This window comes from Callithrix jacchus, chromosome 7, assembly GCF_049354715.1.
Source record: "Callithrix jacchus isolate 240 chromosome 7, calJac240_pri, whole genome shotgun sequence".
NCBI classification, from domain to species: Eukaryota; Metazoa; Chordata; class Mammalia; order Primates; family Cebidae; genus Callithrix; species Callithrix jacchus.
Genome location: NC_133508.1, coordinates 41,409,154 through 41,432,575, shown reverse-complemented (window position 1 = coordinate 41,432,575; position 23,422 = coordinate 41,409,154). Strand labels below are relative to the sequence as shown.

The window sequence follows — 23,422 nt, the reverse complement described above, 5'->3', positions numbered from 1 at the left end:
CCCTGTGTAACTCTCTAGGAATTCCCAAAAAATTCCCACCATGGATCTCCAAAGGGCCAAGCTGACAGCTGCATTCCAACAGTCCGGAGACGGCTGGCCTGCCTTCCGCTCAGCTGTTCTCATGGAACTGCGGCTGCCCGGAGGCCCTTGCCCCACCCAGGACTCTCCCAGGGCATGTCCTAAGGAGGTGCGGAGAGAAATTCGCCCAGCTTCGACGAGCCCTGGGCGGGCTCAGGTCGGGAAGGTCCGCACTGGGTTCCATCTGCCTGGAGTGCTGGTGGGCAGGGTCGGCCTCACCTTCTGGGGGCAGTGCTCTGGCATCTGGCCGTCTGCATCCTTGGCATGCTTGGGGCTCTACTGGCTCTGAGCCTGGCTCCAGGTTCTGATCCCCACACAGCCGTGGTGGGCCTGGCCTGTGACCTTTAGAGGCAGCGGCACAGGGGCCTGAACCTTCCTGGAACCTTGGATGTGATGCAGCTCAGCAGGGGTGGGTGGGCAGAGGCACCTGGTCCCTGTGTCCCCTCAAGTTGGGTCCCACAACCCCTTAAGGCAGGTCACCTGATCCTCTTTGTGCCTCGATGCCTCTACCCACCCAGTCACTTGTGTGTGAGGCAGTGACGCTGCCTCTGCCCAGGACTGAGCCCTGGCTGGAGTCCTGCTGCCCCATCCAGCCAGAAGAGCAGTCCCAGAGATCGGCCATGTTCCTGCACTGCAAAGACAGGGTGGCAGGGCTGGGGCCTTGGGCTCTGGGTCCCGGCAGGCGGGACTCAGACACACTGCTTGGTGTCCAGGGCTCCTAACCTGCTGTCCAGGTGTCATGAGATACCCACAGACCCGCCAGGAAGGGAGGATGGCACCTGGGGCTGTCGGAAGGAGGGCAGGAGTGTTTCTGTGCAGGTGACCGTGGAACTCCTCCTGGCCTCAGAGCTGAGGGAAGCCGGGTTTTTCCTGAAAACACTAAGCTTGGCAGACGGCTTGACTGGAACACACACAGCAACCGACCGGTCTCTGGGGACTCACAAAAGGGTGTGGCTGCCTCACAAGGGCGGGCCACTCCTCTGCCAAGCCATGCCCAAATGGCACTGCTGAGGGTCACACCACACTGAAGGCCCAGGAAGGGCCACTTTCCCTGTGGGCCTGTTCTGCTGGACAATGTGCCTGTGCTGTGGGGAGCCCTGAGCCTCATCCATCTGAGGCCTCAGGTGGGCTGCGGCCAGAGGGAGGAGGTGGCTGGATGGCTGGCACCTCACCTGCTTCTCCCCTCGCAGATGTGGGAGTGTGCCCATGCCAGTGGGGGCTGTGCGGGTCGGTGCCACAACACTGGGGGGCTTTTACTGCTCCCGCCCCCCCCAGGCGCCAGCTGCAGGGTGATGGGTGATGGCAAGACTTGGCAAGGTACGATATGGCCCGGCCCGCTGCCACCCGTGGCCCCCTAGGCAGCCTCCTTCTCAGCCCACAGGCTCCACTCAGCATACTCCTCACCCAGCTCGCTCCTCACTCCTGATATTGCCTGTGGTCCTCCTCACTCAGAGGACCTGGTGTTGGTGGGAGGCACCGTGAGGGTGTGCAGGAGGAAGGAGGGGTGGGCAGGGGTGGCTCGGGCAAGACCCGGCGCTGGAAGTGTTTTTGAGCTCTGGGCAGACCCTGTAGCTCAGCCCACCACGGCTGGCAGCAAAGTCAAGGACAGACAGAAGAAAAGTCCCCTGGGAGAGACGGGAACAGATTAGGATTGAGGCGGGGGAGGAGGCCAAGGAGGGTCGAGGGGGGCTGTCCCCATCTCCCACTCACATTCCTTTGTCTGCTCCAGCTTCTGTCCCGGCATCTGACCCCAGCATGGGTCTGGGCAGCCCGGTCCTGGGAGCATCCTCGGGCCTCTGCTCTGCTGTCCCGGGCCAGACAGTCACTGTCATCATCTCCCACAACCTCCCTTGCCGAACATAGCGCTGTCTCCAGCTGTCCTGCTGCGAGCCGTCTGGTTGGGGGCGGGGGCCGGCCTGCTGGACTTGGGGTCAGGAGAGGGGAGAGGGGCCTCTGTGCTGTCTGGGATGTTTTAGAAACAGATTCTGTCTGCTTCTCTCTGGCCTGGGGGAGGGGAGAAGTGGTGTGCCCTGCCGGGCTCGGGAGGCTCGGGAGCCCTGGCTCAGTGAGGAGGGAGGGTGGCCCCATCTGTACACTGTCCCCGCCAGCCTGGACCTGCGCCCCATCCTGGCTCTTGCCTTGGCTTCTCTTTCTGTGAAAGGGGCTCCACTGGGCTGGCGGAAACCCCCAGAGCTCCAGGACGAGCCAGGTGCAGGTACAGGTGGGCAAGAGGAGAGGAGGAGAGCCCTCCCAGGCCCGGGTGAGGAGGGCCCCGGCTGCCATGCCCTCTCTCCTGCAGGGTCCCCGCCCTTGTCTTCTCCAGGTGTGGAATGGCCCCAGGACTTGTCCCCTCCACATGTTAGAGCCAAAGCTTCCTGACCACCAAGGAGCCTCCCCCAAGTGGGGTTCGGAGGCACCGCTCATTTTAATTTCCCACCTGGGGCCGCCAGTGTAGTCCCACAGAAGGGTCCACTCAGCCCCCACTGTGGGCTGCGTGCCAGCAGGGATTGAGGTGTCAGGGTTAAGGCCAGACCCCCCTACCTGGCCTCTGGCATTGTGGGGGCCTGTGCTGAACCGATTTCACCTAAATCCTGGGGAAACAGTGCACCCCTCTCAGGCCGGTGACCCTGGGGCTGGGAGTCCATGCGGAGGCTGCACCAAGACTCCCAGCCGGCACAGGAGCCCCTCCAACCGCTGTAACTGATGGGGTGGGGGCCCGTGTGTCTTGGGGAGAGGGGTGGGTCCCCCAGCCATGGGACCCAGACAGCTTCCTTCTCCCCCAAGAGCCTTGTATATGCCCTTCTTTAAAATGGGGATGCTCGCCCAGCTGGGGTAGGGAACTAAGGGAGGGTCACTGTCCAGTGACCTGAGTCAGCCTGGACCCGGCTCCGAGTGCCACCTGCCCCCAGCTCCAGATGGCTCCCCAGCCCCGGGGCCTCACGGGCTCCTCTTTACCGTAGTTCCTCGGCCCTCACCTGCGTGTGCCTGGCTGTTGTGTGGGGTCTGAACCCCCACTTCTTGACGGTATTGGGGAAGCCCTGGGTCTGCCAGGCCAGAGCTGGTGCCTCCCTTGGTGGGGCGTGGTGAGGCTCCCAGGTGGCCTCAGTGGCTGTGGCTGGGAACACCAGGCAGAGCTGAGTGAAGGGGCAGGGGTTGCCCGCTGGGCAGGTTCCGATGTTCCAGGGCTTCAGGTGTGTGGATCAGTCCCCAGGCTGGCCGGCGTCTGCTGGTGCTGGGGCCTGTTCCAGCAGCCTTGCTTGAGGGCAGATGCTGGGCTCCTGTGGTGTCCCAGGCTGCTGCGCTGCAGAGTGTGGGGGGAGGGACCTGGGAGAGGGAGTGGCCGGTGGAAGCCAGCAGAGAGGCCCCGGGGGCCCTGTACAAAGACTGCTCTGGGACTGTGAGCACCTGTTTTCCGTGCAGACGGTGCTCAGGGGTGTGGGGAACGGGTGCCACCCTGTCCAGAGCTGTGGGCTCCGGAGCCTGGTTGGGCTGGCGGCTGCACTGCCAGGGAGAGGGTTAGACTGATGCCTGTGCCTTCCATGTCTCTCTCAGGCCGGGGTGGTGGGGGCCCCGTAATGGGGTCCCTGGCAGGTATGTGTCAGGCCCTGGAAGACCGTGACCAGCTCCAGCCTCCTGTGTCAGCGAGAGGTGCGGTGCACACAGGCCCTTCTGGGATAGAGCAGCCCTGGGTGGTGAATGAGCTTCCCACTCCCCATGCCCAGGAGGTCTCGTGGCTCATGCTCTGGGGCTGCTGGCCTGTGTTCACGCCCCTCCAGGGCTGATGAAGCCTGGACGGCCAGGCACAGCGGGTGGTGGGTGCTCAGGTCCTGGAATGTCAAATCTGTGACAGACACTGCAGAGCCCAGCACAGTATTGGCAAACACATTAGACCTGGGCCTGGACCTGCATCCCTGCATGAGGTGTTGGAATCTCTCTGCCAAGAACAGGAAAGGTCTTTGCCATCTGGCAGAGCTGGTCAGAAGCAGAGGCATGGACTGGATGACCAGGGGCCAGGGACCGAACCATACACCCTGCCTCCCGGCAGCGCTAGCCCTTCCTCCACTGTCCCATCTCTGGCCTCGTTCACCCTCACCAGGGGTTCTACCCCCAGCTCTGCATGTTTGGGGTGGCTGAGGCTCTGAGTCGCCGTGTGGCCAAGAGCCTGCTGTGTTTTCTCTGTCACTCTGCCAGCCATAGCCTTGCCGAACTAGCTAGTGGGAGCACCAGGGCAGGATTCGGGCTGATGCTGAGCAGGGAAGGGCCGCGTCGCTGGGTCACTCGTAGGGTGGTGTGTGTTGATGGAGTGGGCCCAGAACCTGCTCGCCGTGATGACTGGGCTCCATAAAGCTCTGAGTGATGCTGGCGCAGGAACCTGGACTCAGGGTGCCTTGGCCCAAGCCCGGGAGCGTCTCTAGCCCAGCATGTTTGTCATGTTCTGGGGCAGGCACTGAGCTGGGCTCTGCCAGGCTGGGCAGCTGGGAGTGGGTGGGCCTCCCAGGTGAGGCCGGACATCTGCCACTGCGTCTGCTGTTTCCTGGGCATGGTTTGGCCTCTGACAAGTGTCCACCGTCCTCCCAGGCCTCTGGGCAGGTGGGCTCAGGGCTGTGTGTGATGGAGCTGGCAGGCCCTGGGGAGGAGTCGGGCCCCACTGTGGAGCTGCCCAGGCTGCTTGGCCCTGAGCTTACTTCCAGGATGGCCCGGGCTTTCCAAGAAGGCGCCTCTGAGGAGGCCACAGCGCACCCAGCCATTGGTGTCCAGCTTCCCTCAGCTCCTTGTTGTGTGGCCTTTGGTGAGCAGCTCTGCCACTCTGAACTCCAGTGTGTAAAATGCAGTGAGTGATGCTCTCAGTCCTTCCAGTGACCTAGAGGATTTGGGGGAAGTGCTCAAGGCCCACGGCCCGGGCTTCGGGGAAATGCCCAGACTTCCAGTGCCCAGGCCCAGACAGAAGAGTTGCCCACCCAGTGGCCCGTCCTCCCCTCGGCCTGGGCTCGCCATCCTCTCCACCTGCCTCCCTCTGCTTCCTCTTGACCATGGTCCTACATTAGGCTGAGTGGGAGGCGGCCAAGACCTTGCATCCAGGCCTGGGGACCCCTGGCAGGTGGCCATGCAAGCCCAGCTTCCACCCTCCACTGAGTTCAGGCCTGTGAACATTCCCACCTGTAAAATGGGTCCAACTGTTGCATTAAGCCCGTGCTTTGGCGGGAAGACTACAGTGCCGTCATGACGGGGAGGATTGCTCTGTGTGGTGTGGAGGGAGAAGGCAGTGCTGCCCTTGGCCTCGAGGGCCCAGTGGATCCCCTGCTCCGTCCAGGCCGGAGGGCCGCCTTCCCACAGCAGCCCTGGATTTGGCCAAGACTGTGCTGTTCCCGTCCCAGCTGACCCTCCTTCCCAGAGAGGAGGAGGGATCGCGGGAAAGGGGGCAGCCAGGGTTGGGGGGTAGCCACGCAGGGGCTGGGTGGCAGCAGGTTCCTTCTCTTGTGGAAGTGGCAGCTCTTCCCTCTCGATGCCGAAGTCTGGCGCTCAGCTGCTCCTCGGCTGTGGGGGCTTCCAGGGTGGAGCTGGGTCTTCATTGGAGTGTCTCAGGAGCAGAGGGACTTGCAGTAAGGGGGTGAGCCCAGGGTGGCATGGACCACCAGAGAGACCCCCCCACATGCCCCCAGGGAGCCCCTGTCCCAGGGAGAGGAAGGAATGTGAGAAGTGACCGAGGGCTGCAGACCAGGATGCCTGGGCTCTGACCAGCGGCTGCTCTCAGGCCAGCTGTGCCTATCCCGTGAAGCTGGGCAGGGAGAAGCCAGCGGGCAAGAGGGCCTGATGTAGACCCTGGTACTGGCACCCAGGCCGGTGCCCGCATGTCCGCCTACCCCTTGAGAGCCCCTTGGTGCTGGAGCTATTTCTCTGACTTCCCTGTGGGAGGAACACTGTGTCCCACCCCTGGCAGGGCCCCCACCCATGGAAAGGAGACAGCCTTTCCATGGAGTCTCTCGGGAGGCTTCAGTGCTTACAAGTCCGTGTCGATTCCTGGGACAGTGTGCTCTTGCTGAACCGGAAGAGTGATCATGGTGGCCGAAAGCCTCCGAGAGCTCTGTGTGACCCACACTCCATGCCAAGCCTGGGCACAGCCCCCTCCATGCCACTCAGTGCTGAGGCTGCCCCATGGGGCAGTGCCTTGGCCCTGTGTTAGAGTGGAGCAAGAGGCCCAGGGAAGGTAGGAGCCTTGGAAGAGTCAGAGCTGGAGGGTGGCAGAGGGTACAGATGCCCAGAGCCCCTTGTAGTCCAGGAAAACCTCCAGGACCGCAGCCTGCACCTGGTGCCCCCCAAGCCCCGATGCCTGGGCTGCTGGTTGCTGGCTCTTTGGCCCCAGGAGGCCATCTCTCCTCCCTAGCTGGTGACTTTTCTTGATGTGGAAGGGGCTTCTTACTCATTCCGTCTCCATGCCAGCAGCGCCTGGCATGTAGTGGGCATTCTGCAAACATCTGGTGCCATGGTCTGAATGTCGGTGTCCCTGCAAAATTCCTGCATTGAAATGGACTCCCCAGTGTGACAGTGTGAAGAGGTGGGGCCTTGTAGGCAGTGAGGAGGTCAGGGAGGCTCCACCTTTGAGGGTGAGCTTAGTGACCTAGAAGAGATTGGAGGCAGTGGCTCCCCTTCTGCCCTGAGAAGCCGCCTGGGAGGAGCAGGAGGGCCCGTCTGCCGTGCCTGGATCTTGGACTGCCCAGCCTCTAGAGCTATAAGACACACATCCAGGGCTTTGCAAATGACCGACTGGGGTGTCTCGTTAGAGCAGCAGGAGGGAAGAAATAGGGCACACAGCTCCAGGGCAGGCTGTCCTCGCGGAGAGAGAGATGGAGGCCAGAGGTGTGGCGAGGCCTCAGGATCCCTCGCCCAAGGACCCTGGAGCCTAGGCCTGAACCTGGATCTTCCACTGGCAAAGCTGCGGCCACATTCCTGCGGGTGGCTGAATCTGGGCCTCCCCAGGCCAACATGCTTCAGCTGGCTGTCCTCCAAACTCAGTGGGAAACTTGGCTGCAAAGCGTGTTCCTTCCAGGCGTGATAGCAGCATTTCTGACGGGGCACCTGTGGCCAGCGGCATCCTCCGCCTGAGAAGCTTCGAATGAAAAGCTTTCATTTCCCGACTCTAGTGAGCAGACCCTGGCAGGCACATTCTCGGTCAAGGCCAAGCCTGGAAAATAACAGCCTTCAGCGTCAGCTGTGAGCACCAGCACAGCAACAGAAACACAAGGCTTTCTCTGACCACCCAGAGCCAGGACACTGGGGCAGTTTCCTGGAGGACATCCAGAGATGGGCAGCCTGCAGGCGTCGGTGGCTGCACTCCAGGTGAACGCAGAGGGCTGAGGGCCGGTGGGTTTAGGCCACAGCCGGGAAGGCCTGGGTTTGGATGCAGGGGTCTGTGCAGACCTGGGGGACTGCGTAACTCTTGGAGGCTGCAGTCCTCAGACTCGGAGCTCGGGAGGGCCAGTGGACACCCTCACGTGGCAACACTCAGTGTGCCCTGGGGCCTTGGCCTGGCCGGGCAGCCATTCATTGGGAGGATAGGCCCTGGGCCTGGGAAGGTGACCAGTGAATGCTTCAGGCAAGGCCTTACCCTGATGCTAGAAGCTTCTGCCACCAAGCCAGGGGCCTCCTGGGCTGGGGAAACTGAGGTGCCAGGTAGCCACTTCTCCCCAGTCCTCCCAGAAGCCTCAGTGGCCCCAGCTTGGTTTCCCAGGGGCTACTCGTGAGGAGTCTGGGGTGATTGTGCCCCAGAGTCAGGGGCTGTGACCTCTTGGAGCTGTGGAATGTCCCAGGAGGGCAGGTGCCTCCTGCATGACCTGGGCCAGGTCTCATTCCCTCCTGGCAGGCCCAAGGAGCTGAACCGGCGTGTGCAGGCGGAACCATGTTCCCAGGAAGGGGAGGCCCTGCTGAGCCTCGTGAGCCTCGCCCCCTCCCCTGCTGTCGTGTTCCTCTCCACTTTTTCCTCCCACACCCACCCGGCCCCTTGCCCATGCATTTCTGCTGGGCCTGCCTGGCATTCCTGTTGGGGGTCCAGCCTCCTGACGGCTCGCAGCTGCTGCCCGTGTCCCTGGCCACTGCTCATCTCTGGGCCTTGGGCCTGCAGTGACGTGCACCTTAGACCTAGCGCCGGAGGCCAACTCTCCACCATGCCCCATCTCTTCCCCAGGGCACCCTTGAGCACTGGATTTGGCCCAAGGCTTTCCTCAGTCCTCTACCGTCACCCCAGGGTCCTGCTGGGCTTGACCCCACTGAGGCCTCAGCCAACCCCCCAAATTCTGCTCTGAATTCTCCACTCCCCAAGTCTGGTCAGAAGCAGCTCTAGGAGTTGGGGAGGTGGGCTGTGTAAGGAGGCAGAGGGCAAGAGCTCTCCTCCCTGGAGAGGAAGCAGTGCCAAAGGCTATGGGATACCCGGAATGCCCAGACTGCTAGGGCCCGAGCACTTCCCATGGGAGGTCCAGAGGGGAAGGTGAGGACGCACCGAGGAATCCTGGGGAAGCCCAGTGGGTTAGAGCTTGCTTGTCTGCGTTCTGTGTGGACACACAGTATCCTGAGCTGGACCTGTGCAGCAGGCATGCCAGTGGCCTTGGGGACTTGAGGACTTCTGGGATGGCTTCCCAGGAGTGATGGGCCCAGCGGGAACCCCCTGCATGGTCTGGGGAGGGAGAGCAGTGCTGGAGGCCTCAGAGGGAGGAGGGTAGCATTAGGGGCCTCGGAGGCTGACGGCCAGGCCCTGACAGCTGCAGGCCTGGGCATCTCCGAAGGCAGCACATGGGCTGGCTGGGCCCTGGCATAGGGCAGGATCTGGCTGCCGGCCCCTGACCCCAGTGTCCTGTGAGCAGGTTCCGTTCTGCCATGCTTTTGGTGGAGAGAGGTTAGCAGGAGTGCCCAGTGGGGCACACGGGGTTGCTGGAAGCCAGCCTGGAGATGTGCCCCAGCCACCAACTACTGGTACATTTCAGCTGGCCAGGTACCTGCTTTGGGCCCAGCCCTGAGCACCATGTGGCATGACTGGGCTGGGTTTCCAGCACAAAGCTTCTGCCAAAACTCCCTGCCTGGTGGCTAGCCTCCCTGGAACCCCCCCACCCCCACCTCTCCTGCCTTCTTCCCCAGCCACTCAGCACCTACTCCATATGGCCTTCAGCAAGTCTGTTGTCCCTGAAAATGTCATATCCAAAGGCCAGCTGAGGGCCACCTTCTCCAGGAAGCCTCCAGGATCACTCTGAGAGCAGTGGAAGGCCCGAGCATCCTCTTGCCTGTGTGCAGTCTCCACTCCCTTGGCAGCTCTGCTGTCCCAGCGACAGTCTGTGTCCTGGGTGGGCCTGGCCTTGCCTGGGGGCTGCATCCCCAGCAGGTGCTGCATCAGCCCTCCAGGGCTCGGGTGCCCCCAGGTCTCCCACGGCTGGGTGCGAAAGAGCCTGGCAGCAGAGAACCCACAGGGTCAGTGCGGTCATGCACACATACAGGCACCCACATGTGCTCTCATGCACACACATATATGCACACACATGTGCTCTCATGCACACACACGCACGCACGTGTGCTCTCAGGTACACACACGCACACGTGCTCTCATGCACATGCACACACACATGCTCTCACACACACACATGCACACACAGGTGCTCTGCTGGCCTGAGGCAGAGCCTCACTGGGACAGACCAGGCCTCAGACTCTTGGAGGCTGCTCTGGGAGTCTGATGCCACCCTCAGAGCCTGGGAGACAGGGCTAGCTACTCCATCTCATGCTGTACCCGGAGCCGATGTGTGCAAGAGAAGGGGCTCCACCCGTTTCTGCCTGGCCTAGCCGGGGACAGCTGCAGTCAGGAATGGCAGCTGGGTTCACGGAAACAGTGGTGGTTTCAATTTTCCTTCCTTTGGCGTGGGCCAGGAGTGGAGACAGGGTAATGGGTTTACCACGAGGCTGATGTTGGAACGGTTCAGGGAGCCCCTGCCAGGCCCTGTGCGTGCTGAGGCCGGGTGGGGGACCCCGTTTCTGATATAAACTCCGTAGTGGCAACAGTGGGAGAAGGAGTGGGAGGAAGGTTCTGGAGACGGTTCTGTTCTGTCTCTACAGGGAGGCAGCTTGGACTGTGTGAGACCCCAAACCACAAATGGACCTCCTGCTCTGGGCTGGGCTCTGGAGGTGAAGGGTTGGAAACCGCCAGGCAGGTCCATGTGCCACTTGTGGGGGTGAGGTGACATGAGAGGGCTTTGGGGCTTAGGAGCCTTGAGCCCCCTAAGGCAGATTAAGGAGAAGCCTGAGAGTGGCCTCCTTCTAGCACCTTCCTGGCTGTTCAACCTGCAATGGGGGCCGGCAGGTGCATGCTGGCCACTGCCCTGTCCTCGAAGCCCTGTGCTCCCTGCTCCTCTGATGGCTCCTTACCCCACCTCCAAGCCTGGCCCCAGCCCCTCCCAGGCCACCGATCTCCACCCTCCTGCTGTGTTAGCTGGGATGGTTTCCACCTGTGCATGCACTAGCCTTTTTGTAAGGGGAGATGCCCTTACCCTCTGGCATCTCCGGCACACCCCATTGTCCCAGCGAGACCCCAGGTCAGGTCCCCCTCCCAAGCATGTGCCCAGGGCAGGGGTGGGATGGGAGGACCAAGAATCTCACACTTACTCTTAAATGCATGGCTGGAAATGACGCCTGTGCCCTCTGCTCATGTGACCACACCTGCCTTCTGCAGGAGGGGAGCTGCTCGTGTCCGTGAGGGCAGAGCCCAGGACCTGGTGCCTTTGGCCACTCATTTAGGGTTCACCTGCCCACCTGGGAGCACCCCCGGCCTGGCACACAGAGCACATGCAGGTGGTTGTGGGCGGTGCTGATTGCTGCTCCACCTGGATGCCTGCTGGGCCTGTGAGCCCTCTCCCTGAAACATGGCTACCTCAGTCAGGACCACGGGCCATGGCTCTGGGAGCTTCCCTGAATGTCAGTCCTTTCATGCCCTCTACTCTCGACACCAGCCAAAGGCCTAATTCCTTCCCTCCAGTTTCATGCCAGTTAGCAGGCCTGTGATGCTATCCCCAGGGGCCTGGCCTCACGGGAGGTTGCCCGGTGTGGAGGTAGACTGGGCTGGGCACTGGGCTGCTTAGGGCCTTGGCCCCCTTGGGTCCCACTGGCAGCCCCTGACCTCCTGCCTGAGCCCCTAGGAACCTGGGTGGAGGCAGCCCCCCTGCGCCTGCCACCTTTCTGGCTTCCACACCCAGCCCAGCACTAGCTCTGTGTTCAGAGGCTGCGGCAGCCTGGACAGGCCGGCATCGTCTCCTCTCAGGGAGGCAGAAGCACGTGTCCAGGCGCCTGAGCCGCCAGGTCAGAGGGGGCCTTTGTGGAGTGGGTGTCGGAGGTGAGCGCTGAGGGGCAGACGCACAGCAGTGGGGGTGTTGGCTGGACCTTGTCCACTTCCAGGCTCCAGTTTTGCCCTGAAGCCCCGAAGTCAGGGCCCAGCCCCAAGGGGGAGCAGTGACATTTGGGGGGTGGCATTGGCCCTCGCCCTGGCCTGGTCCTGGCAGGAGCCTGGTGGCTGCCAAGCTTGGAGAGAAAGGAGAAGCTGGAGCCAGCTGGTGGAGGCTGGGAGGGCTTCTGCTGACACACACACATTCCCAGGCACAGACGCCGGCCGCATTTCCACATCGGGAAAGCATTTCCCAAACAGCTTCCAGACCCCACAGCCTCAGGCTGGGATGTGCTGGACAGCAGCACTGAGTGGGGGAGGGGGTGTTGCCGGTGCAGCCTGGGCCTGGGAGGCGCTCTACACCAGCAGGCTGCTGCCCCCTGTGGCCGCACCAGAGCTCCTACTAGCCTAGCAGGAGGGACAACCCAGAATCCTCCCAGACCCAGAGTTTCATGGAGGCACTGATGCTGGGCTCATTTATAACCCAGCTCTCCCAGGCTGTGGGGACCTGGGCAGACGTCTCGAATGGGCGGGGCGATGCCACTGCCCCAGAGCCATGTCCTATCGTGGTGGGCACACACATCCTTGCTGAATGAAAAACTAAATGAATGAGCCAGTGAAGGGGTGCACGAGTGGAGGGCGGGCAGGCCTAGGGGAGCCCAGTAGCATGTGGCCTCGGGTGGGTCGGCCAGCTAGGGAGGCTTTGCAGAGACCACCTCTGAGTTGGTGTCTTTGAGGGTGCATCGGAGTTCATGGTCTGTTGGGTGGGAGGAAGGGTGGGAGGCTGGTTCAGGGAGGCAAAAGCCACCAGAGTCAGGGTGTGCAGCTGGAGCTGCCTAGAAACACTTTGCCCAGGCCCTGGGGATGCCCCCTAGGGGGCTATAGCTCTGAGTCCTGCCCGCCACTCTGCCGGGTGCCTGGCATGGCCTGGGGAGGGTGACGAGCAGGAGATACTGGGTGCCCGCCAGCAACACTCCCGTGGAGGAACTGAAGGAGGTGGCTGTGTGAGGACAGGATTTGGTGAGAGTGGGGACCTGGTCCTCCTGGGCTGCACATCTCTTCCCTGCGTGAGCCTGGGCAAGTCATTTCTCCTCTGGAAACTGCCTTTGTGAAACCACAGGAGACTGTCCCAGGAGTCCTGGGCAGAGGGCAGGGCCCAGGCCACTGGGGTTCCACTTGGGCAGAATGAGGGTTTAATTATGGGGCTGTATTCGAGGGCAGAGGGGAGGTGGACTGGTGGGCACAGAGCAGCAGAGGGGACACAAGCGGAAGCAGGGGCCTCCCAGCTGTGGGGCAGGAGGAGCCTGTGTGGGGCCAGGGTAACTGTGTGGGGGTTTGGGGGGCTGGGTGAGCAGAAAGGGGCAGCCCCCCTGCTGCCTGTCACATGAGGATGTCTGATGAGAGTGACCCTGAAGGTGAGATGGGGATGTGATACCAGGAGGCTCCACAGCTCTCAGGTGTTCCAGGGCAGAATAGAGCTGCCTTTGCCCAAACTTCTTGTCTGGAAGCATCCTGGAGGCCTCGTGCTGTGGGGCTGCTCCCTGGAGGCTCGCAGTGCCCTGTTGGCCACCCTCCTCTGCCTAGACCCTGCAGGCACAGTGGCAGTGGTGCATTGGTGCATCTGGCCCTGGTTCTCCTTCCTGGTCACGCGTCCCATTGCTTCAGGGTCCCTGAGCTGGTCTAATTCAGGCATCTGCTCATGTACAGATGAGGAGACAGGCCAGAGAGGCCCTGGGATGTGGCCATGCCATGCAGCCCTTCCGTGGGCCAGGAGCCGCTTCTGAGGCCCCAGTCCTTCGCTGGGCACTGGGTGCACAGGCTGCAGTAGCCCAGCCCTCACCCTGGTTGGACGCGGGAGTTGGAGTCCAGATGAATAGAAGCGTTGGTGGCAGCCCCAAGGGGGATGGATGGGCCCAAGCTGTGGTGCCCAGATGGCTTTGGCAGGGTGCTGAGGTGGGGGTGTGGTGGTGATGGCTATCAGGGGAGAGGGCCAGGGCTCAGGTCCCCACTGGCTTCCAGGATGCCTCAGGACCACGGCTTAGGAGGTAGACAGGTCCCAGGACGTCCCCTGCCCCCTGGGAATCAGCTCTGGACACTGTCTCTGCCGTGGGTCTCTGCATGTGGCCTGGGGTGTCTGTGGAGCAATGGGCTGGGAAGGGGCAAGGGCAAGCATCCAGACTCAGCCTCCCACTTGCATGTTTGCTGGTTTTTATGGACCCCCGGTCAAGCGCTTTTCCCGTAGGAGGGAGGTGCTATTGTTACAGATGGGGAAACTGGGACACGGAGTGTTTCCATGGGTCGCCTGAGGTCTCAGTTCTTACCAGCAGAGCCAGGACTGCCCAAGAGAAATGGAATGTGAGCCACACACACAAGCCGTATGCACTGTCTGTTTCTCAGGGCCACACTGAAAAAGCGAAAATAAATAGGTGAATCGATTTTAATACTCTATTTTACTTGACATAATAGATGCAAATATGATCCTTTTTGGCATGCAGTCCATGTGAAAGGGAAGGGTGGGCGTCTAGACTGCCACAGGAGGCTGTCTAGAACTCCTCCCAGAACCAGCCTCCCATGGCAGTTCACCAGGTAACTCTCTTCTACTCATTCTTACGAAGAACATACTAAGAAGGTGACATTCGTGACACTAGCACACCTTTTCCCTGGGACAAGCCATGGTGCACGGCTCGGTGGTCCTTGGGGCTTATGGGCTCTGGCTGGCCCTAGACTCTGGGCACCTGCCCTTCCCTGCTTGGGGCTCATGCAGAGGCTCCCAGGCTCCTTCCTCCTCCTCCGGACAGCACGACACAGGAGCCCTTTCCCAGGATGGGCAAGGCTTGGGGGACACCGTGGGAGCCTGAGGGTGGGGCTGGTGCCTCCTGCTTCCTGCTGGCTTCCTCCTCCTCCCACCACCCGGGAGCCTTGGAGGGTGTCAAAAGGGGCCTGCATGAGCTGGGAGATAACATCCCTTCCAGGGCCTCTTAAGGACCTTTCTCAGATGGGGTGCCGATAGAGGACCCCAGTCCCGTCACCTGTTGGTGAGGGTGACTGGAGTCAGAGGTGCAGGGTTTCTGTTGCCCAGGCTCCCGCTGGGTACTGGGCCCCATCCTGCAGCAGGCAGAGAGGGACAGAGACCAGGGAGCGCTTGCTCACAGGGTGGCCAGCTGTGTGCCCCCGCCCCCCCCCACCAAGATAGATGCTGCCTCCTCAGCCCATGCCCTGCAGGCCTGGCCTCTGGGGTCTCCCCTCTGCACCCCTCTCAGGCCTGGCCCCTACCTCCGTAGAAACTGCTGGCCGAGGCCCTGCTGGGCTGTGGCTGCGGAGGGCGGGACCCTGGTGATTCTGCTGGCATTTGCTGGTGAGCCGCTGGCAATGAGGTGCACCTTACAGTCATAAGTGATGTGGAAGGCGCCTTCGCACAGACCTGTCGGCCTGTCTATGCATGAGATTTATGCAGGCTCCTCTCGGCAAGGGCTCAGAGGCTGATGGGAGGGGCTCCCCAGGAGGCCTTGCAGACAGGCAGGGCCCAGGCAGGCCCATTTCTGCAGGGTGTTGGGGGCCGAGGGAGCGGACTGGCCTCTGGATGGTAGACAGGATGGGACAAGGCAAGACAGGCTGGGACTAGTTGGGGCTTCCTCTTTCCCATGTTTTCAAGGGTGTCCCCTCAGTCTCTGCTTCCAGGTGGGCCAGGCAGGGCATGGATCAGCAGAGACTGCTCTCTGCCACATCTTAGCACTGGCGGGGCTTCTGAGGGGTGGGTCTCAGCTGGCAGTCGAGCCCCTGGCTATAGAGGAGGGTGGAGAGAAGCCCCTGCATCTGGGCAAGCCTGGGTCAGGAGCAGAGCAGTGGGCAGAGCTGCATAGCAGCGTGGGTGCATGAGGAGGAAGGAGGACTGCCAACCTCAGCTGTGGTCGCTGTGCCAGGCCCTGGGCTCTGGGGAGGCAGCAGCCATCCTCACCATTCCCTGCAGGGAGGGCTACTGTCCCCATTTTGTGGTGAGGAAACAGGGGCAGACAGACTGAGATGCTATCCTCAGGTCCAATTCATTTCAGCAGGATTCCAGCTCCAGGACTCGGAAGCAGGAGTCCTGCCCCAGTAGTGCTGGAGGTGTCTGGGTTGGTCCCAGACAGGGATCCCTGCTGAGGGTCACTGAGCACCTGGCTTGCTGGTCACAGCTCTCCCATCCCCACAGAGGTTAGGAGGGGAGCCAGGTGACACCCCCCAGGGATAGGGGTGAGGGGGCTCAGAGAGGATGGGGGCTCAGGAGACTCTGGACCAAGCTGGAAAGTCGCAGAGGTCAAATGCTCAACGAAGCTCTGTGGTTTCTTCTGCTGCACAGCAACTGCCGACCCTGGGAGGACTGCCTCCTCCTAGGGCTTCCAGCTGTGCCCCGGGCTACACCCTCCAGCAGCGTTCAGACCCAGGGCTCTGGGGTTGGAAGGGCCTCTGTGGCCTTTGCAGCCGGACACCCGGGCACTGCCTGCCACCCTGATGGCAAGGTCTCTCTGCTCTGCCCATCTCCACCTGCTGCAGGGATGCCAGGCTTCCCTTACTCAGGCTCCCTCTGAGTACGGGTCTGTGGGCCAGTGGAGGGCAGGACAGTGCAGGCGCTGAACGTGGGGACTCAGGACTGGGGGTGTCCTCAGCCCCAGTGTTTCCACTTCGGTGCTGCAGTTTCAAACCAGCCGCCCACCTTCCCCACCCTTGTCAGCGTACAGCCCCACAGGCCGCCTCTGCAGGGCCCTCGTTAGGCCCGGATGGTTCCCTTTTCTGCTTCGGCTTCTTTTCCGTGTTGACTCCAAGACATATATGTTTGTGCGTGCGTGTGCCTGCGCGGATGTCTGTGCGTGTCTGTGTGCCTCCGGTGCGCATGTTTGCACACGGGGTCTGTGGGTCGCTTGTGGATGCCTGCGTCTGTGCCTAGGTCCCTATCCGGGTCCGGTTCCTGGAACGCGCACTCTGGAATGCCCGGGGCGGGCGGGCCGGCGCTGCCCCACTCGGGGCCCTGCGACGGCTGGGCGGGGCGGGGTGGGGAGGGGCATAGGGGCCGGGCTGTGGCTGTGGGGCGGGGATAGGGGCAGAGCTGGAATGGGGGCGGGGCGGGGCGGGGCTGGGGGCGGCCCCCTCGGGCGTCCGCGGACTTGGCCTTTACCTGCGGGGGCGGAGGGAAAGCTGAGAACTTAAAGGAGAGGGGCGGGGCGCGCCGAGCCCAGAACGGCTCCCGGGCGGCGCCGAGCGGAGCGGAGCAGATCCAGGGGTACCCAGAGCAAGCCCGAGTCGCCTGCCCCGTCACCCGGCCGCGGGCTTAGGGCGCAGCGCGGCTGAACCTCGCGCCCTCCCGCCCACCGTCTGACCCTGCAATGGGGGCGTCCCGGGACCGCGGGCTGGCCGCGCTCTGGTGCCTTGGGCTCCTGGGGGGCCTGGCGAGCGTCGCGGGCACGCACTACCGCTACCTCTGGAGGGGCTGCTACCCGTGCCACCTGGGCCATGCCGGCTACCCCGTGAGCGCCGGTGACCAGAGGCCAGGTGGGCGCCGGGCGAGCCTGGGCCGGGGCGGGTGGGGTCAGGGCGCCTGCTCCCTGGCGCCCTCCCTTTGTTTCCTCTTTTTAAAGTTTGCGCCAGGGCGCTGCCAGCTAGGCTAGAGGCAGCAGGGTGGGGAGGTGCCCGGCAGGCGCGCCTGCCTCTGGGACAGGGCCGGTGGACGCTGAGGAGTCAAACACCGCTCCCCCCCCCCCCGCCCCCGCCCCGTCCCCTCTCAGGGCTGCTGGCACAGGCTGCTAACAGCAGCAAGGTCCCTTGACTGGAGGAAGGAAAAACATCCCTTGCCTTTGTGGGAGCAGGGTTCCTCTGCGCCCCATGGCCCTGGTGGCCTTGGGGGTCAAGTGAAAAGGCAGGCTGGAGAGAAGGGCGACCCCCGGAGCTGAGTCTTGAGGGTCCCCAGAGTTCAGCCCATTAGTGGTCCTGTCTGTGAATGTGGCAGGTGCTGTTCTTCCTGGAGCCTCACAGGCATGGGCAGATGAGGAGCCCAGTGGCCTGGGAAGCAGGTTACAGCCCTTCCACTTCCAACCTGCCTCTCTCTAAAGCTGGGATCTGGCCCCTGCACTGGGCCCGCCTCCCTCCAAGTGGTTGCTTTGAGCTCCCTGGGATCCACAGAGCTTGGAGCTGGGCACCGTCGGGGATTGGAGGAGGGGGTGTGGGGTGCATAGCTCCCAGTGAGTCATCAGCTGCATCACCCGGGGGTAGGCAGTGGCTGGCGGATGCCCTGCGACAGCTCCTTAGAGACGTCACCCCTGCTCAGCAGTTTTGAATTCTGGGCTGAGTTTTGAGTTCTCTGCCTCTCCTGCCTGAAGGACTAAGCACCAGGTCCTCAATGTGGCAAAGGCTTCCTGCATCCCCTGGCTTGGTCACTTGGCCTGGGGGACTGGGTACAGGCTCTGTCTTCACTGCGTAGGCAACCTCCTGGCTGGCTGGCTCAGCCAAGGGGCCAGGTGCACCCGCAGTGGCACTAAGTGCCTTGCCATTGCCCAGCATCCGAGGCCTCGGGCTGGGTGTGCCTGGGCTCTGGGGAACTGGGAGCCAGCGTCCTCGTCCAAAGCGTGCTCCAGCTTTTGGGGGAGAGAGAGGAAGGGCCCATGGGTAATGGTGTGTGCTCCCCGGGGGTGAGGATCCTGTGGCATGTGTGGGAGCTTGATAACCGCCCTGCCTGAGCAGAGCTTTCTGGCAAGGGCCCAGAGCCCTCCCAGTTTTTAAGTCCAGGAGGGCTTCAGAAGGGGCGTCTCTTGGGTGCTTTCTGCAGAGGCAGCCCTGCTGTGCCGTCCACCTGTGTGTAGTCCTGGGCTGGGAACTGTGGGACATGGGTGTTGGTTGTTGGGGGCCTCATGGGTTCCCTGAGGCTCCTCTGCTCCCCAGCTTGGTAGACACTGTGGGTCCCGCCGGCTCCCAGGAACCAGCCCATGTTAGCACAGTGTGTCCCCATGTGCCAGTGTGCTGACGGTCCTGTGGTGAGGCTGCGAAGTCCATAGTCACGTATCTAGCCGAGGGCAGAAGCAGGAGCCTGGCCCAGCTGTTCCTTAAAGTGGATGCTCAGGGCCCACTCCTCTCCTACCAGATGGCTCCTGGGTTCATGTCGCAACTGTCTGGGGCCTCTCTGGCCTGACCCCTGCCCAGTGTGGGGCTTGGCCTGGGGCTAGACAGGGACAGTGGATTTGCCTCCAGGCCTGGCTGTCCCTGGAATGAGCAGGTTTTGTCGTCTGACTCAGGGGTCAGCACTCAAGGGGCCTCCAAGCTCCTTTCAGCCTTTCCCAGGGCCCCGCTCACCTCAGGCTCAGGCCCTCACGCTCACCTCTGGATCCCGGGTGCCAGAGCTTCATGGGGGCCCTGGTCCCACTGCAGGCTCCGTGCACAGCCTGGGCTGTGTGTAGGTGGCATGGCTGGTCCCAGAGCACAGGACTGCGGAGGAGGGAACCCAAGGAGACAGCTTCTGCAGGGCACACGGCTCTTGTGAACCTGGCTGTGCAACCAGCCCCACAGAGGGCACAGGAGCCAGGGGCCAGGCTGGCAGAGCTGGCACTGGGAGCCCCGATTTCCAGCCCAGATGGCCCGAGCCTTTGTGACTCCTGAGATGACAGTGGTGCACTCTGCATTTGTGTCCCATGGGTGCAGTGACAAATAACCTACACTCAGTGCTTAGGACAGCATGGATTTATTCCCTGACAGTCCCGTGGGGCGCAGTCCAAAGTGGGCTAAAATCAAGGCATGGACAGGGCTGTGCTCCTTCTGGAGGCCCTGGGGGAGAGTCCATCTCATGCATAGAGGCCGCCCACGTTCCTGGGTGTTGGCCTCTCCTCCATCCTCAAAGCTGACAGCACAGCACCTGCCAATCCCACCCCCCACCCCCCGCCACCTCTGCTTCTACAGTCACGTCTCCTCCTCCCCGCCCACTCCTGAGACCATGTTGAACCCACCTGGATATGCCAGGATAACCTCCCATCCCAGATCTTCAGCTCAGTCCATCTGCAAAGAGGTCCCTTTGCCATGTGCAGGTCTGGGGATGAGGATGTGGACATCTCTGGGGGATGTTAGTTATTCAGCTGACCACATTGTCCTCACAGACCACTGCACCTATGGCCCTTCAGGTCGCAGCCACAGCCAGGGTCATGGGCTTGGCACCGGTGGGTGCTTGGAGCTGTCTGAGAACAGCTCAGCCCTGCCATCACGTGGGTGCCTTGGGAGTGGGGCAGAGAGGGTTTGGGTGATGTGTTCTTCCTGCCTTGCTTTCTGAGTGAAAATCATTTCTGTTAAGGGGATTTGCTCAGTTCAAAAGGGCCAAGATCTCAGAGTGGAGGGGACTCCAGCAGGAAGCTGTCTGGTTGAGTGCCTGTCCCTGCAGGCCTCTGTCGTCCAAGTGGGAGGCCCCAAATCCTTCACCCTTGAGCTGGCTCAGTGTTTCCAAAAGTTGATCCACTGGAAGCCTGGGGATGTCTCAGCGCCCCCACCCACCGGCCTGTCTTCCCCACCACGGGCCCCTGACATGGCCATACCAGGCAGCTGGGATGGAAAGGGCTTGGCCTGGCCCACCTGGGCCTGTGCATTTTCAGAGGGAGCATGGAATTTCTGGAGGGACTGGTGGCTGAGAGCGGCGAGGCTGAGCTGGGATGATGGAGTCCCAGTGTTCCCGACTGCACAACAGGAGGACACGGACATCATGACTTTTCAGAGATCCTCTTGGGGGTCTTGGATGGAGGGATCTGAGCTCAGGGGGAGGGGTGTCCTCCTGAGCCCCTCAGGTGGGTGCCACTCACCCTGTCCTGCCGAGTGGGCATGAGTCTGTCTCCCAGCTGACTCCCTTGGAGGGCACCAGGTCCCTCTGTTCCCTCGAGCTTCTTTGGGGCACTGTTGGGGGGCCCATTAACCCTTTGCTTTCAAGCTTCTTCCCGCAAACTATCATGGCCTTTGCGAAGGTTGCTGTGACTGACTTCGTGGTGCAGGTGGAAAGGGGCTCCTGCTCTCATTTGCAGTCCCCTTTAGGAGGCAGCCTCAGGGCCTAGGGGCCCTGGGGGTCCCCCCAGAATGGGTGTGGCTTGTGCAGGGAGTAGATGGCCCTGGAGGTCCCAGGCAGAGACCCCAGCCTCCTGGGGCTGTTGGTTTCTTGTTGGGCTGCAGGCACATTCTCAGAGTGTGGATGAGCAGCAGGGTTTTCGTAGGTGGGGGGGGCACAGCCTGGTGGGTGGGCGCTGTCCGCTGACTCAGGCTTGGCACTGGCTATGAAGAGCTTTTCGGTGTGTGTCACCACTGGCCGCCTGTACCCGCCAGCAGTGCTCCACATGGGAGTTTAAGGATGGAGCCCTGAAGGTGGGCGTTTTCACGGGGACTGTGGTGGGAACTGGAGGGTGGTGGGAAGGCCTTGGTGGTCACAGCTGATCGTGGACCTGGCAATTGTTAGGCAGGTGAGAGAGTGGTTCTGTGCAGCCCTGGAGGCGAGGCCTCCGGCCAGCCAGTTTCCCACATGGTCGAGGACTTGCCCTTTGAAATCGCAGTATTTTCTCCCAGCTAGGCCATGCTTTCTGTCTCGAGGCAAGGTCAGTGGGCAGGGCCTCTTATCACCCTGGACGGTGGGCCCCAGACACTTGACCCATAGCTTCCGGAAGAGCACCTGTGTGTCTTCCTCCCCATGCTGGCTCCCTGGGGTTTCTCAGCGGCCCCTCCCTCTCCTTGGATCTGGAAACCTGGCTGTGGGGTATGTGAGGTTGTGGGGTAAAAGGTGTCACCTGGCCTGAGTAACAGGTATGGACTGCGGTACCTGGGGTGACTCCTGTGTCTGCTCTGGCCTGGGTGCTGGCCTCTTGCCCCCCTCTCCCAGCACCTCACATGGTGGGTCTGTGCTGTCCATATGGCTCACGTGGTCTCTGTCTCACATTAGCCTTGACCTCTCTGGCCGGGGCACTACCAGCTTCCAGAGCTTCTGCCATGCCCAGCAGCCCCAGGCCCCTAGGAGAGTCCCCTGTAGTGCTTCTGGAAGTCACAGCATGTTCTCTGAGGCCACACTGCCCCATTCGCCCCAGCCACTGACTTCTTCTCTGAGAGCCCCTGTGTGCTGGGTGCTCTGCCTGGCTGCCAAGGGCACAGGAGCTGCAGGGCTTCCGACCCAGGCAGCCCAGGGGCCACACACACAGGTGTCCAGGAAGCCTGTGGTCTGCTGCCTGTCTGCTCAGTTCTGTTTGCCTTGATTGCTGGCTGGACTCCCCTTAGGCCCAGCTTGGCGATGTGGGCCTGGAGGCTGGGAGGAGGCCCGAAGCCTTCTCCACATCTGTCATCTGTACTTTCCCGCTGCATTCCTGCAGAGGGTAGTGATGGGGCCTGGGTGCAGCCTGCTGGGTCTCCAGCCCTGGCAGGGTCTCAGGGAAGGATGCCTGGAGCACTGCTGGCTCTCAGCTCCTGCTGGGCCTTTGGGCTTCCAGCCAGCACTTTCTGGTGGCCTGTGCCACGGGGCTCGGGACAGGAGCAGGTGGGCCCAGGTGTCCTGTGGTGGGAGGCGTCCTCTCAAAAGTGGACCTGTCCCTGGATCCCTCCCCACTCTCTCTAGCCACGCTTGTTCAGGGGGCTTGGTAAGCAGTGGGTGGACGAGAGTCCTGCGAGGCATCCGAGGCCTTGGGCTGCTGTTCTCCCGGTCCCCAAGCTGTGGAAGTCCAGGTGGTGCAGATGCGTGGAGAGGCTCAGGACCAGGCTGCCCTCACCCCTTCCTGCACTCCTATTCCCCTCTCCTGCCTCTGAGTGGGGCCTCAGCTGAGTTTGGAACCTGAGGATTCGTAGTTCTAAACTGAGCTGGGCCTCGGGCAGGGAGGGTCTGACAGGGTCTGGGCTGCCCCAGGACGGTTGGTGGCACGTCACCAGGGAGGATGCCGGTAGAGCGGGGGTCCTGCCTGGGGGGCGGTGGGGCTGCCCTTCTGGGTCCTTGGTCAGGAAGCCTGTGGGTAGGGGGGCCTGGGCTGTCCCCAGCTGCATTGGCCTCCCAGGGCTGCTGGAATAAACACCACAAATGGGGTATCTGCGGACAGTGGGAGTTTTTTCTTTGCCATCCGAGGCCAGGATTCTGACTCAGTGACAGCGGGGCCACATGCCCTGGGAGCCTGGAGAGAGGACCTTCTGGCCTCTTCCTTCTGGCCATCCTCAGCTTGTGACCTCATCACCACAGTCTGCCTGGTCTTCACACGGGCCTCTCTGTGTGTCTTGGCGGGACACAGGCATTGGGTTTAGGGCCCAGCCTCCTCCGGAACTATCTCTTCTCAAGCCTGAATTTAGGACAGATGCAAAGACCCTGTTTCCAGACAGGGCCTCCCTGAGAGGCTCCAGACGGCTGTGCATTGCAGGGACACTCTTCAAGCCAGCATGCCCTCCCTCCCCTCCCTTCCCCTCCCCTCTCCTCTCTCAGGCTTCCCCCACAGCCTGGATATGGTCATCTCAAAAGTGATCAGTTTCCCTTTTGGGGCCAGTGGGTCCTGGTGGAGCGGCTGACACTGCCCAGGAAGCACTTTGGGGATTTGGACTTAAGAAACCCAGGTTCAGTCTTGAAAGGCACTAGGAGCCCAGCCTGTTCCTCCTACCACAGGTGTGAGTGAGGGGTTCAGGGGCGGTGCCCTCGAGGCATAGGAGGGTCCTGGGTCTGGGTCCCCAGCACCTGGGGGGCTGTGTCAGCGAGGTGAGAAGGCGAGAGTGCCCGGCGCTGACCTGGCCCCATTCCTGCCCAGATGTAGACGAGTGCAGAACCCACAATGGTGGCTGCCAGCACCGCTGCGTGAACACCCCAGGCTCCTACCTCTGTGAGTGCAAGCCCGGCTTCCGGCTCCACACTGACGGCAGGACCTGCCTGGGTGAGTGTCCCCTGGAGACCCTGCCCTCTGGGGTGTGCCCAGGCCTGGCCTGAGATGGTGGCTGTGGACATGGAGA

The 23,422-nt window shown here is 62.2% G+C and overlaps 1 protein-coding gene across 40 annotated transcripts in view; it reads left to right on the top strand.

The window, feature by feature from the left end:
• MEGF6 (multiple EGF like domains 6) overlaps positions 1–23,422 on the top strand; it is a 117,483-nt gene that overhangs the window by 58,599 nt on the left and 35,462 nt on the right. For 31 of the 40 annotated variants that reach the window (XR_013519746.1, XR_013519745.1, XR_013519744.1 and 28 more), the window contains one exon: positions 23,224–23,346. The exons of 4 other annotated variants lie outside the window; for them this stretch is intronic. Coding sequence is in view for 30 of the 36 variants with exons in the window: in XM_078330153.1 (XP_078186279.1) it covers positions 23,224–23,346 (123 nt within the window). In the remaining 6 variants the exon portion in view is untranslated. Of the gene's footprint in view, positions 1–16,690; positions 17,006–23,223; positions 23,347–23,422 lie in introns of those variants that run through there. 5 more of the 40 variants (XM_078330163.1, XM_078330161.1, XM_078330154.1 and 2 more) reach the window with 1 other exon arrangement.